The sequence below is a fragment of the Aspergillus uvarum genome (assembly GCF_003184745.1).
Source record: "Aspergillus uvarum CBS 121591 unplaced genomic scaffold BO82scaffold_36, whole genome shotgun sequence".
NCBI lineage: Eukaryota > Fungi > Ascomycota > Eurotiomycetes > Eurotiales > Aspergillaceae > Aspergillus > Aspergillus uvarum.
Window position 1 is genome coordinate 269,878 of NW_020291333.1, and position 13,583 is coordinate 283,460.

Below are 13,583 nucleotides of genomic sequence, written 5' to 3' on the forward strand. Positions count from 1 at the left end.
TGGTGGTGGTGGTGGTTGTTGCTGTCGGAAGACGGATGAGGGACGGGCTTATCCAGATAAGATGCAGTCTAACCCAGTTGGGTGTCCCCCCTCCACCCCGAGAACGGGACGAAAACCACGCGAGATCCACCCGATGTCAGCTTCTATATAAATATACTCATCCTCATCCTCTCACTCTATTCGCACAATCGCACAATCGCACAATCGCACAATCGCACAATCGCACAATCACACTCTAGTCTTCCTCGCACTACACTCACAGTGTCTCTTTTTCAGTCATCTAGACACATATCACAATGGACGCCCCCTCCTGCGAATGCATCAAAGGCACCATCCACGCCGGCCAACCCGTGGGCAGCGAAGAACCGCTCCACGGCCTCAACGTCTACGTGACCGGCAACCAAACCAACCCTCGCGCCATCATTGTCGTCTACTCTGATATCTTTGGCCTCCCCCTCCCCAACAACCGTCTCATTGCCGACGCGTACGCCAAGTCCGGCGATTACCTCGTCTACCTCCCCGACTTCTTTGAAGGCGATCCCGTCCCTCTCAAGACAGCAGACGTATTACTCCCCGTCGACGCCAGCAAGCAGTCCACCCTGGCCAAGTATACGGGCATTCTAGCAGCTGCGCCAGCTTTTCTACTGTGGTGGAGGCGACACCGCGAGGCACATACCCAAAAAGTGTGCTTTGACTTCCTGGCCAACTTGCGACGGGAGACCCCGGCCGGTCGAAAGATCGGCATGGTTGGCTTCTGCTGGGGAGGCAAATACGCGCTCCGGGCTGGGCTGAAAAAGAATCATATTGAGGTGCAAGACGGGAAGACAGTTCCCCTGGTCGATGCGGTGGTCGCGCTGCATCCCAGTCATGTCGCGTTGCCCGAGGATGTCGAGGATCTGGCGGTCCCGACGAGTGTCGGATGGGGGTTGGAGGATCAGGGGGTCAGCGTTGCCATGAAGGGTCAGGTGGAGGAGGTACATGAGAAGGAGAGGCAGAAGGGACGACAGCTGCCGGAGATTCAACACAAGGTGTACAGGCCGGGAAGGCACGGGTTTGCGGTTAGGGGAAATCCCGATGATCCCTTGGAGAGGGCTTGTCTGGAGGATTCGGAAAAGCAGGTGCTGGACTGGTTTACTCGGTGGTTGTGATGGCGCATATGGCTGCGCAGGTAGCGGGGATCTGATGTTGAATTACTGTCTTACTCAATATTGTCCAGTCTTGCGTAATGAATATACTATATGACTTTTTTTTCTCATTTGAAAGCCCTGCATGCTAGATTTTTCAGCTGACGGTTATTGTCCGCAAAGCATACAACGCTGGGAACAACCTCGCCATACTTGCAGTATCGTTTTTCACGGAAGCTTATCCTCCAATTGAGACGGCTAGATGAGCTTACTAGCTGGATAAGGCACGCAGGGTTATCATTCATGTTGAGTGCTTCACTATGTAGATTTCAATACGGTGGTAGGATGAATTGGCCTGTAAAGTGCACCGTGCACAAGACCTCCAACCAGAGAGGTTCCGCATTGCCGCCCCCCCCCCCGCCCGGACAGGGTCAGTGTATCACTGTGACATGAGGTGATCGTCTACTTGGCCTAGGCAGCAAGGACAAGGGTCTACGACGACTTTCAGCTCTAATATTCACACTGAGAAACGTTTCGTCCAAGTATGCAAGAGAGGCTATCGGCATACAAGCTGATCACATCCTCTTCCTGCCCAGTACCTAATCAGGAAGGAGATTAGTGATAGTACTAATTCGGTGCTCGGTCAAAGAGCAGGCCCTTTCATAGGGCTTCAGATACTATATCTAATGACAAAGAGAAGGATCTACAACGAACACATAGCATTCAAGGTCTATCAGGTTCGAAGTGAATTCATATAGATCACTATAGTACTAACCTTTGTAATGCGACTGTACTAGATAGAGTCTGCATATAATTCTTCGCCCTTATGGCATGACATCGTCTGGTGAATATAAGCATATTTTGGAGAGACAGACCTTCTCTGCCACCAGGCAACATCCAAGCCTGACATGTCGAGCCGATTCACTCAACAGCTCTGCTCTGTAACTCTGACGCAACAACCCCCCCTCTTCTACCCTCACCCCGCTTCTTCCATCTTTTCTCTCACTCCTCACCTTTCCTGAACTGCATACCCGGTCCCCATCCTCCTTCCCCTCCAGAAACGGATATAAGGCACGATCCGGCCCTCTCTCGAGCACAAAATGTCCAACAACCAGCCAGTCGGCAGCAGCGAGGACGGACTCGGTTTCAGAATCGAAGGGGGCAATTGGAGAAAGATGTTACAATATATAACTTGTAAGAACGAGTAATGCTCATTAGATAAGCACCGGTGGCTCAGTGGTAGAGCGTCGCACTCGTAATGCGAAGGTCGTGGGTTCAAACCCCATTCGGTGCATATTCAAAACAGTGTCTTTTTTTTTTTGTTCTTTTGCCTCCCGCAAAGTAACCGATCCTGTTTTCAGTAACAAGTCACGCAAAGGTAAATAGAAGCATAGGAAAGACATTTTAGTACTGAAGAATATGTATCATCGAAGCTAGAAAAAAAAAAAAAAAAGCTTAGATCATCTCCTCGACTGTGTTGCACCTCATGGCACCCTCGTCCCCACCCGGAGTACAAAAGCCTTCACCTCCTGGCCGCGCACATTAAACGGCGCCATCGCAAACATGCACCCGGGATCGGTGGCCTCCTCCTCCTCCTCCTCCCCCCGCTGCTGCACCGGAAACTCGTAGTTCCAGACGGTGCCACTTCGCGCGGAGTTGCCGTCGCCCGGAGGGAAGCGTTGCAGCAGCCAGCAGACTTGCATGTAAAGTTCAATGATGGGGCAGAGAATGAGGATGGTGTTTTCCGGGATCACGAGAGTGCGACTACGCTTGGTGCGCGGGCTGGAAGCGTCGAGCACGACGCTGCAGATGTGGTTGGAGGCTAGCAGCTGTTGCAGCTCGCCGAGGAGTTAGGCTCGGGGGGTTAACGGGTTGAGATGCATCATGATGATGATGATGATGATGATGATGATGATGATGATGATGATGATGATGATGATGAGATGTGGGGGTTATGGGTAGGGTTGAATGTGGCTTCTATATCTACAGCTCTGGGAGACGAGGGCCTCTCTTGTTGGACATGGCCTGTATGGGGTTTACCTCCACAGTCTTCATCACATGGCGGAGGATGACCCTTCAACAACAAAGATAGGATCTTTTCATGTATTCCAGTGCATTGTCTGTTGAAGCAGGGACCAAGAAGTAAAAGGTCACCGCCGAAGTCATTATGGAGGCTAGAGCGCTGCCTTTGCCATCCGTCAGACAATTCTTACCACCCTCTTGACCTCTGCGATGGTTCAAAGATGAGTGTCTTGAGTCAATTGGACGTTCAAAAACAGATTCGCATGCTTTGCTGTCTTTCTCACGAACCAAGAACCTGAATCCACCAGTAATGCAGCAACAAATTGGTCATCCAACCGTCTCTCATTCTTGATGTCTTCATATCATTACATAACACCAATCATGGTCCCATAGACCAGCTCAACCCAGTGCCGCCTACTCCAGCTCATACCGCGGCGGCTCCGCCCCTGCCAACTCGCGCGCCTGCACCTGTTTCTTCGTGTCCAACTCCCTCGGCGGCCCTTCCGTCACGCGCGCAGGCAATTCCACAAATCCTCCCTCCCCGGGTTTTCGCTTCTCGCCTGCATTCTGGCGTTGGCGCCGTTTCCGCCGCACCATCCACAGCACCGCCGCGGCGATGACCAACGCACTCCCGACCCCGACTCCGACGCCGATGCCCGCTTTCGCCCCAGCACTGAGACCACCACTTCCGCTGGCGGCCGTGGAGTTTCGAGACGTAGTGGTGGTGTCGAGATGGAAGTATTCGGCCCAGCTGGCCTCCCACGAGGCGTTGGTGCCGGCGATCGACTTGTCCGGAACGGCGATGGTCGTGATAACTGCGTCCGAGACGGAAGGACCCGGCGCTTGCGCGAGGAACCAGGTGCCGGCGTTGGCGCCTTCGTGGTAGTTGACGCCAACGAAGGCGGACTGTAAGAAGGCCCGGCCCAGGACGGGGGTATCTGTCGAGAGGAAGCAGGGGAAGTAGGTCTGGTTCTGTTCCACCAGTGGTTCTTGCAGCGTCAGGGCGAGCTGCGCGAGGGGAATTTTGATTGTAATATTGTGGCTGCTGGCGTTATTGAGGCTGAAGGTGAAGGAGAGGTAAGTCGCGGAGGAGGTGAGATTGGCGTAGTTGCTGCTGCTGGTGTCCCAGAAATACAGGCCCAGGCTTTGGTTGAAGGCAACCGGGAGCGATGCGGTGATCGCATTGCAGGTCGCCTCCGGGAGGTACATGTAGGGCTTGGTGGGGTCGATCGTGACCACTTCGGCCGCGGATTCTCCCTCACTTTGCTGGAATAAGCCCTCCTGGCTCGTGAAACCGGCTGGTGTATTGTTTCCGATTAACCCGAGGCTAATGTCTTTCAGGGAGATCTGCAATGTGCCGCTTGTGCTGGTGACCGACTGTGCACTGACGTCGCCGATGACACGGCTCTGATCGTACCCGCCCAGGACCAGGGAGGCTGGGATCGCTGGGTTGACGGATCCGATGTGCATGCCGTACGAGTACGAAGGGATGGCATTGTCCCCTCCGGAGTTATAAAGCCACGGGGTGATCATGTTCAGGGTGACATTGTCGACGGTCGCGGTCGACCACGGGGCTCCCAGGGCCAGGTTTCCCACTTGCACTGGGTAAGCCTTGCCATTCGGATAGGTCTGGTAGGTCTGGTCGATGGCCTGAATGCTGACGTTGGGGACGGTCGGGCCGAACGAGATTTGATCCCCAAGATCTTCTTCAATGCCTTTGCCTTCCACCGCCCAGTACAGTGTTTCCCAGGAAGTCTTGCTTAGAAGGTGGGCTGAGGTCGATGCGGTTTCGTTATACGTTCCGGCTTGTGAAGCATAACACGTGGCGGAGACGGTCTTGTTGGTGCAGATGGAATCTGTGAGGATGGTGGTGGTGTAAGTGGCACCAGGGTACAATGCCACCGGTTGTTTATTGCTGCCAACCTCCACCATCACTGCTTGCCATGGGCCATCGGGCCCGTAGGCCTTGGAGGACCAATTCATGACATAGGGACTGGCTGCGTACGTCGCGTCGAGGACGGCGAGAACGAGGAGAGATATTCGTTGCATGGTCACATCACAGTTGACCTTGGATGTGAATGCAGGACGAGAGAGGGGGGGGATTAGAGGAAATATGAAGGTGGAGAGGAAGGAGAGGAAGATTCCTCGGTGATAAAAGGGGCGCAGTGGTCGTCGCACGCCCAGCCGGGTAACCTGTGCGTTGGGGCGGAAAATGTCAGTAGTGCTGACATCTGGCTCCATTGCATTGACTTATCGCCCTATGGCGATCGATACTGGCCGAAGGATTGGATTACGCGATTGTGACTGAGTGGAGCATTGCTTGTTCTCCCGCATATCAGCTGTCGATCGCGGGTCAAGGAGCCCAATCATCTATCTCAGTTCGGCCCCCATCTCACGGGCGTAAGCATCCGTGTTCTGTCTGTACTCTGTAGTCGTAGCCTGTTTCCCCCAGAAATCAGGCAAGTGCAACTGTATCTACCTTAATTGTCCCATGGGGTGGAATTGAGTAATCGAGATTGATTCCGTGTTTCAGGGGGATTTTATCAGCGGATGGCCCGAGCCGTCTTGAGGCCGCATTTGCCCTTCCCCCCGAACCAGCCCTAATCGCGTACAAAATGTCACTCACTCCTCAAAGCTACAATGGATTCCTCTCAGCTCTGAGAACATAGATGTCACAGCACAGATGTCGGGAAATCGCTGCTGGTCTTTGTTGCACTCCTCTGCCTGCTTTTCCTTCACTGAAAATCTGTGCAGGTGGTATAGCCGGGCCCACAGGCACCTGTACTCTATTAGCCAGGAACCAACTGCAAACGTGGCCCAGATGACCGAAGGCCAAGTGCCGATCAAGAAATCGCATGAAATCGCCCTGCCGTTGTGGTATTTGATGATCAGATCGGGATGGTGTGGGTTGACACCGAGTACAAACTTCGATGGACTCAAACCTCCAACCCCACCAATTGAAGAGGGGGAACGGGGGAGGAAACGTCTATGTCGGATGGAGCGATCTTCACCAGTGATGAGTCGTATACTCTACCCAGCTAGATCTCTTAGTCCACACTCAGAGGTCGAATAGTCTTGATGGGGTTCATTCTTTTGACAGATTAGCAGGCTCGTTGCGGTCGTTGAAGCTGTCCACGTCCCGGCATCCATGGCAGGAGCTAACATCGAACGCGTCAGCTCTTGGGTTCCAGACCGAGAATTTAGATGAAGCGCTAACGAAGCCAGGCAGCGCCTGTGCTGAATGAAGACTTGCTAGCCCTACCCCATACCCCGCGTTCTAAGGGTGGTGGTGGAGATTTTGCATGGTCGAATATGCCAACCGACCTTGTTTCCTCGGCTCCACATTGGAGTTCGGCATGTCTGGGGCAGGTTGATGTGCTTGGCAACAACGACAGCTGGTTCGGAATGCAATACTGAAGACTGCCGCTTTCGGTTCGTGTGGTTGAAGATGAGAGAGAAGGCGTGCGTGGTGATGTACGTATAGTACAATACAGTATGCTGGCCCACTCTTCGGGCAGATGGTGCAGTCTCCAGGGTTCTCCCGAGCATTGCTCAGTGGTGAAAATCACTGCCACGGCTCCACTGTTTCTCATCTAATGTGCTAAGACTTCTGCTCTTGACGCCTAGGTCATTGGAGGCAGTGACAGTACATAAGGTACCTTCAATTGCCTGCGAATGCCTCCCACCACTACCTCATCACAATCCCGACATTGAGGCCAGCCATGGCGTCTCTCACACTGCTTCTTCTGTCGTATCTACCGCATATCTTTGCTTCTATCACGATCTGGGACCCCAGCGATTCCGCTGATGTGACGGCCGATGCTGTAGACAACACACTAGTAGCCGATTACACCACCGACAACGGCGGCGCGCAGTACCTGATCTACAACATCACCGGACCATATTACTACTCCAAAGAGGATGCTGAGCTGGCGCATGTGACTATAACGGTCGACGCCAATGATACCAGCGTTCTCGTCGGCACGGACGGTGCAGTCGTGAACCTCTCCTACAGCGATGTGATCAAGTATGGCTACAGCACATGGCTGAACCAGGCCAGTTTCTTCGGCGTCAACGCGGCAATCAACATCGCCAACCAGTCGACCGCGTACATCGACCACGCCAATGTGACTGTCCATAATGGTGCTGCCAACATCTATGCTTACGGCACTGGCACCACCGTTTATGTCAACGACACCGACCTCTACAGCTCCGGGCCGGTGTCGCATGGCTTATACGCCGGTGGAAACGGCACCTTAGTGGCCCATAACGTCCGCCACTTCTCGGGCGGCGAGCGCAGCTCTGCATTCTCCGGAGACAGTCCAGCCGGATACCTGTACATCACCGACGCCATCGCCCACACAGCTGGCATCGGAAGCGCCATCTTCTACACGCTGGGGGAGACCTATGGCACCAACGTGATCGGACACGCCGAGAACGCTCCGAGCCTGTTCTCCGATGGAGTGCAGAAATCGGTCTTCGCTAATGTCGACCTCACAGCGGGCTTGCTGGCCGGTACCATCCTCTTCTCCTCTTCGTCGCGCAGCAGTGGCGCTTCGCTCAGCTTCACAAATTCCAGGTTGACCACTCTTGGGGCCGACATGCCCGCGTTGTGGTTCGGCAATATCATCGCCGAGGCCGAACTGGTTGCCACCACCCTGAACACCACTTCCGGTGTTCTGGTTCTGGCCAACACCTCGCAGGTGACTCAGGCGTTCGACCATTTTGCCGGGTACGAAGAGAATTCCAACATCCAGCCGGCTGAGGTGGCCGTGACCGTGTCGGAGTCGACTCTGACAGGTGACATCGTCGCGTACAATAACAGTCTCGTTGCTTGGAGCCTGACCGAATACTCCAGCTGGACCGGGGCCACTGTGTCTGGTCGCGGCAAGGGGTACTTGGGCGTCTCGCTCGATGCCACTTCGAACTGGACTCTAACTCAGAGTGTCTATCTGCAGAATTTCACCGACGCAGATCCCTCTTTCAATAATGTCATCAGCCAGGGGTATAATATCTACTACAATAAGTCGTCCTCGGCCAACTCGTGGCTCGGGTCGGCTAATGCTTCTTTGCCTGGTGGCGGAGAGTTGATCGCGTACTAGGCAAATCCTGCGGCACGGATGACTTGGCGACTGCTGTTTGAGGGTTCTGATGTCACTATTTCCGGTCGCGACATAATTGTGGAAGGGTGAACTGCTATGGACCAGAAGACCACTGGTCGGATTTATCTGGAGGCGCGAGAAAGGAAGGGAATTGTGAATTCCTGCATGATGTTGAGCGACTGACCCGTTTCTCTCTCTACTTGGCCATGAAATTCCTGGTTGACGCTTATCGTCTCAATAGCAATGTTCAGAGTAACCCGCTAGCGGAGACCCGGGTTGAAGGAACGGCACATAGTCAATCAAAGCAATTAGGCGCAGAAACACGATCGCTGTAGGGTAGTACTTTAACTGCTGCTACATTGTTGATAATCGAGATGCGGCTAAAGAGATGATCACACGACTATGGGTGTTAGTCAACCATGTATCGAACGTGCGATGGCCCGTCAAGCATTCCACAACGATCATATCTTGGTGAGAAGTGATGGCTTGTTTCGAAAGTCGACAGCATCCATTCATCGGCTGGATTGGACTAGAGCATTCTGCTGAGTACGTCAACGCGAGGGACGAAGCCCACGCTCTGGCACGGGCGGAGAGGTGATAGATCGGAGCCAAGCTGATGCAATTACCGCGCAGGATGCAAGATATCGAACCGGCGTCCTTCTCTAGGGCCGAACAGTTCCTATCTAGGCATCCAAGCCCGGTGACGGTGCAATCGGGTTCACATGAAACATGCTTTACCACCGATTGCTTTCATGGAGCTGGTAAGGAGGCAGGAAATTCCTGCTGAGGCGTGGAAGTAGACTTTCCGAATGTGCGGATCGAAGGCCATGGGGCTAATATGAGACCTAAAAGTAGGACTTTGACAGCCTTATACATTCATTTCTGTTGAGATAGCTTGCAACATTACGAACGGCGATCGTCGGCGGAGATCAGCATGCTCGAAGCCGGTCCGAACGGAAGAGGCCTGAAAGACAGCCATCAACAACGTGATCCAAGAGTCCGAAGTTTTGCCAGCCGCTAAGACAGATCCAATTGTTACAACTTTTGGGGTCCATGGGCGAGAAAGAGCCGGCGCATCGTCGTTGCAATGTGGGCTGCGAATCGAGGAGGGTAGATTGACTCAAAATTGAGATGGCAGAGCGGCGCTCCACCCCTGAAACAACCATCGCTTTCCCCGGGCCGGTTTCAGGCTTGCAGCTTGTACGGCAGCACGGAGAATCACTGGCACGGCTTCTATTTACAGGGTCAGAAAAATATGATCGGTAAAATCTTCACTCTAGATGCGACATCACTGGCACTGGGCACCTCAAACCTGTGTCATCGACTCGACCAAGATTGTGCTCGGATCCAGGGCACCAGTCAGGGTGTGATACTAGTCGTCCAGCGAGGATTACAGTTCGTGCTAATGGGAGAATGAATCTCTTCAAAAAGCTTAAGTCATTCCGAGGCCCATATCACATCCGTGGATGACATGTCTTCTCGGTGGAGTCGACGCAATTCATCCAGCCGAGGTGCAGCGATCGAGTTCATGTTTCATCTCGATGGCGGAGAATTCAACAGAGAATCACGGCCTAGCCATGGCCTACATGGGGGTATAAAAGATGTCGCTAGGTCTCTTCGTTTCTTTCGCAGCAAGCTCAACCTCTTCAGTCCCTACAGTCACTCGTTATCACTTCATCAGTCACCATGCATCTCAAGAAGTCCGTCGTCCTGGCCGGAGTGGCCATGATCCCTGTGGCCTGCGCTGTGCCCACAAAGCGAGCTACCGCCGGTGAGTTCGTCCTCTCGGCTGCTGTGCAATAGACACGCTGACTTTCTTTCAGATACCGCTGAATGGACGGAGCTTCACCGGGCTGCGCAGCTTGCCTCCGCCGCATACACTGGCTGTATCGGCACCGCATTTGATGTGACCATCACGAAGCAGCTGAATGATCTGGTCACAGATACCCAGGCAGGAACCGCACCATGAAGTTCGATGGCACAGGGCTAACCCTTCCCAGGGCTTCATCGGCTACTCCACAGAGAAGAAGCGCATCACGGTTGCCATGCGAGGCTCAACCACTGGTAGGTGAACATGGTCAAGTTTTCCAGGGAGTCCGCGATGCTAATATTTACAGCCACTGACATCGCCAACGACGTTGACACCACATTGGTGACACCCAGCCTTTCCGGCATCAATTTCCCGTCGGGCGCCCAGATCATGCATGGCATTTACTCGCCCTGGTCCTCAGTTCACGACACGGTCATCTCCGAGGTCAAGACCTTGGTGGAAAAGTACCCGGATTATGATTTAGAATCCACCGGCCACTCTTTGGGCGGGTCCCTGACGTACATGTCGTACATTGCGTTGACGCAGAACTTCCCGGAGAAGACAGTCATTAGCAATGCGCTGGCAGCGTACCCGATCGGCAACTCCGCCTTTGCAGAGTTTGGCACTTCACAAAATGGCACATTGAACCGGGGTAACAATGCTGGCGACGGTGTCCCGGTGAGTTCCGACTCGTCCAGGCCTTAGGAATGCGAATGCTGACCGCGCACACAGAACATGTACATCATGTGGCCTTATGACTTTGTCCACTATGGAACGGTGAGTAGAGCATCCCGCGCCGGCCTCTTGAGTGGTACTGATCAGACGAGCAGGAATACTACAGCTCCGGGACTCAGAGCAGCACCGTCAAGTGCAGCGGCGAGCGGGACACCCAGTGCTCTGCAGGCAACGGCATGTTGGGTGTCACTGCAGGCCACTTCTCCAACTTTGCCATTTCAATGGGAATGGCAGGCTGCAGCGCTTCGCTGTTGTAGGAGGGCGAGCGGTAGTAGGCTGTGGACGAGGCTGATGACGGAGCAACGGACTGGAGAGGGGAGCATCGCAGCAGGTCTGTGTTTCGTTCGTTGAGAATCGTGTGCATGTTACCGGTTCGAGGCCCTGTGAATGTGTTCAGTATCGTATAGTGAACCGCATTTTGGAATTGTATATAGGCTCAAGAGAGTCAACCTACCTGGGTCAACGCAATCTCGCGGAGTACGTACCAAGCCTCGCTCAGATTCATACTGTTCAAGGTCAAGAGACCAACGGGCAAAGGTCTGTAGTGAATAGTATGAGCTCGGTCGAGAGCTGGGATCAGGCACAAGATGGCAAAAATCAGAAGAATGCGAGTCATCTCGACGGCCGATTCGCGTGATGCACTCCCCAAGCCAGTCATTCCAGCTGGTCGGTGTCTGGCAAGATGCGGTAGAGACGAGAACTGGAAGAGAATGAAGAAGAAAGATTTCAGGACTAGATGCACAGACCAGGCGAGTCGGTCGAATGCGAGCCCATCTTGCACAGTGATCACAGAGGGTAGGCGTTTATACTGTGCTTGATGTTGTTGATGATGTAGGCTGGCCGCATGACGCGCTGTCACATGCTCGGTGGTCTGGGCCAGGAAAAGCAATGTTCCGCCCTCGGTATTGACCGGAATCGTTCCGCTCCCTTCCGAGCTGAGGCGCCAAATTGGCAGTCGCATGCAGAGGGAAGAGAGCGATCTTTCACTAGTAAATATCGCTATTTCTCAGGAAGAAAAGAGACGATTGATGTCCTATAGCCTCAGCACAAGAATATATGTACTCTGAATTAGGTTGTGTCGATCTTGGTTCCAATGCCGGGCGATAACGAGTTATATATAAAGTATGGATTCCCGCCGGACGCATTTCAATGTGTCCCGATTGGAAGTGAGGCACATTCTAGTAGCCAGGCTACTATCCCAACTGCTCTTTTCGACTCTGACATGCTTATCTACACATTAAGCCATAAGCCGCACTCTCTATGAAACTACATTTGATTCGACTATGATGATCATGGTGTGGTGAAACTGCTTGGTAGAGGTGTTTGCATTGTTTGTGGTGGAGCAGCAAGGCTGGCTTACTCCGCCCACAGCGACTCCACCAGTACAACAAACAACAAGGCTGACAGATGCAAAGCCACGGCAGGCATATAATCATGTTCTGAGCGCCATCCACCTCATTCGAGGCCTGAGTCACTAACTCTACACCCCATCGACCATGTCTTTTCAAGATATTCCCGAGTTCCTCCTCCTCTGCCGCGAGGAAGAGTCCGTCACCGCCTTCGAGGAGGCGCTGGCGCGACAGTGGCCCGCCCACGCGACGGAGCCAAAGGTCCAGTTTCGCATTGTGCGGCAATCGCTGCGCGACGTGCCTGCGACCACCCCGTTCGACCTGATCGTCTCCCCCGCCAACTCCTACGGTCTTCTCGACGGGGCCTTTGACGATGCCATTACCCGCAAATTCTGCCTCCCCGACCATCCCTACGAGACCCTGACGCGAGCGGCGCAGCAGGTCCTCTACGAGCGCTGGCGCGGCTTTGTGCCCCCCGGCACATGCACGCTGGTGCCATTCCCCGAGTCTTTGACCCCCAACGAGTGGGGATGTCGGTGGGTAGCCCTCTGTCCGACGATGCGCATGCCCGACCGAGTGAGCTGGGATCGCGAGGTGGTGTACGAATGTATCTGGAGTCTGCTGGGACAGCTAGAAGGGTGGAATCGGGGGCGTGCGACGGATCGCATGGAGCGGATCCTGATCCCTCCGCTGGCCACCGGGGTGGGTAGGGTCAGTCCGCAGCGCTGGGCGGCCCAGATGGTACTGGCGGTAAGACATTTTGTGGATGCGCTGGAGCGACCGGCGCACTGGAGCAAGATGAACTGGCTAGAGGCGGCGGATCATCATCGTGATATCCTCCCCACGTGGAATATGTGATGGCGTGAGTTATGATGGGGCTGAGGAGGAAGGAGCCGGGGGGGGGGGAAGACAGGGAGATCTAGAATCTGGTCTTTTCTCTGTGACTGTTACAAGACTCTAATATAGATCCACTATGATCACAGATACACCTCATCCTTACTTCTTTTCGAGACTTTCCTAGAGTGCGCTTCCTGCTCCCTTGCGTGAACAGGATGGCGGAAGTCGCGGACATCGTCGGCACAAGGCGGTAGAATCTAGAAGGGTCGGCGAGGCGTGGCCCCGGGGAACGTCACCTCCGTCAGTGGCTTGTCAAGTTGGCGTTTAAACAGCCACGGCGGGCGGTGACTGGCCTGTTTGCGCCCGTTGCGGTCCGAGACGCCGTCTGCCACGCTCGGAAAAAGCAGCAGCAAGAAGTGGAGAGAGCTACTCCGTAGTGTGGGAGGGAAAGGGGAAAAAAGCTATTGTGGTGAAAGCAGCCGAAGCAGAGTGGTGTGAGAAGGAAAAAGAACACATACCTCGGCATTACTTTGGAGGACAGTAGCCATGTACAGTACAGTAAGCACCCAGTACCACTATGCTGTATGGACTTAACTGTATGTCA

The 13,583-nt window shown here is 54.0% G+C and overlaps 5 protein-coding genes and 1 non-coding gene across 6 annotated transcripts; 5 read left to right on the forward strand and 1 right to left on the reverse strand.

Moving 5' to 3' along the window:
- Positions 1-172: 172 nt before the first annotated feature.
- BO82DRAFT_355485 (dienelactone hydrolase family protein) lies at positions 173-1,243 on the forward strand. Its single transcript, XM_025635464.1, has one exon. It carries the CDS (start codon positions 297-299, stop codon positions 1,146-1,148), a length of 852 nt encoding a protein of 283 aa, XP_025490742.1. The 5' UTR covers positions 173-296; the 3' UTR covers positions 1,149-1,243.
- A 1,103-nt stretch (positions 1,244-2,346) lies between these two features.
- Positions 2,347-2,418, forward strand: BO82DRAFT_t202. Its single transcript has one exon. It is a non-coding gene; the product is annotated as a tRNA-Thr (tRNA).
- An 807-nt stretch (positions 2,419-3,225) lies between these two features.
- BO82DRAFT_355486 (putative aspartic-type endopeptidase) lies at positions 3,226-5,245 on the reverse strand. The gene has a single exon (XM_025635465.1). It carries the CDS (start codon positions 5,193-5,195, stop codon positions 3,561-3,563), a length of 1,635 nt encoding a protein of 544 aa, XP_025490743.1. The 5' UTR covers positions 5,196-5,245; the 3' UTR covers positions 3,226-3,560.
- Positions 5,246-6,761: 1,516 nt separating this feature from the next.
- On the forward strand, positions 6,762-8,248 carry BO82DRAFT_338114 (uncharacterized protein; the record flags this gene model as incomplete). The annotated part of the gene is made up of 1 exon (XM_025633421.1): positions 6,762-8,248. The coding sequence occupies exon 1, from the start codon at positions 6,869-6,871 to the stop codon at positions 8,246-8,248; it is 1,380 nt and encodes a 459-aa protein (XP_025490744.1). The 5' UTR covers positions 6,762-6,868.
- A 1,319-nt stretch (positions 8,249-9,567) lies between these two features.
- On the forward strand, positions 9,568-11,050 carry BO82DRAFT_417581 (putative alkaline lipase; the record flags this gene model as incomplete). Its single annotated transcript, XM_025640034.1, has 6 exons — positions 9,568-10,019; positions 10,072-10,199; positions 10,249-10,312; positions 10,366-10,736; positions 10,791-10,835; positions 10,889-11,050. The coding sequence occupies exons 1-6, from the start codon at positions 9,935-9,937 to the stop codon at positions 11,048-11,050; spliced, it is 855 nt and encodes a 284-aa protein (XP_025490745.1). The 5' UTR covers positions 9,568-9,934.
- Positions 11,051-12,035: 985 nt separating this feature from the next.
- On the forward strand, positions 12,036-13,059 carry BO82DRAFT_355489 (uncharacterized protein). The gene has a single exon (XM_025635466.1). The coding sequence runs from the start codon at positions 12,290-12,292 to the stop codon at positions 12,998-13,000; it is 711 nt and encodes a 236-aa protein (XP_025490746.1). The 5' UTR covers positions 12,036-12,289; the 3' UTR covers positions 13,001-13,059.
- The last annotated feature ends 524 nt before the right edge of the window (positions 13,060-13,583 follow it).

What these genes read in the sequence shown, in the direction of transcription:
- BO82DRAFT_355485 (XM_025635464.1), top strand. Translation starts at nt 297, where the DNA reads ATGGACGCCCCCTCCTGCGAATGCATCAAAGGCACCATCCACGCCGGC.
- BO82DRAFT_355486 (XM_025635465.1), bottom strand. Translation starts at nt 5,195, where the DNA reads ATGCAACGAATATCTCTCCTCGTTCTCGCCGTCCTCGACGCGACGTAC.
- BO82DRAFT_355489 (XM_025635466.1), top strand. Translation starts at nt 12,290, where the DNA reads ATGTCTTTTCAAGATATTCCCGAGTTCCTCCTCCTCTGCCGCGAGGAA.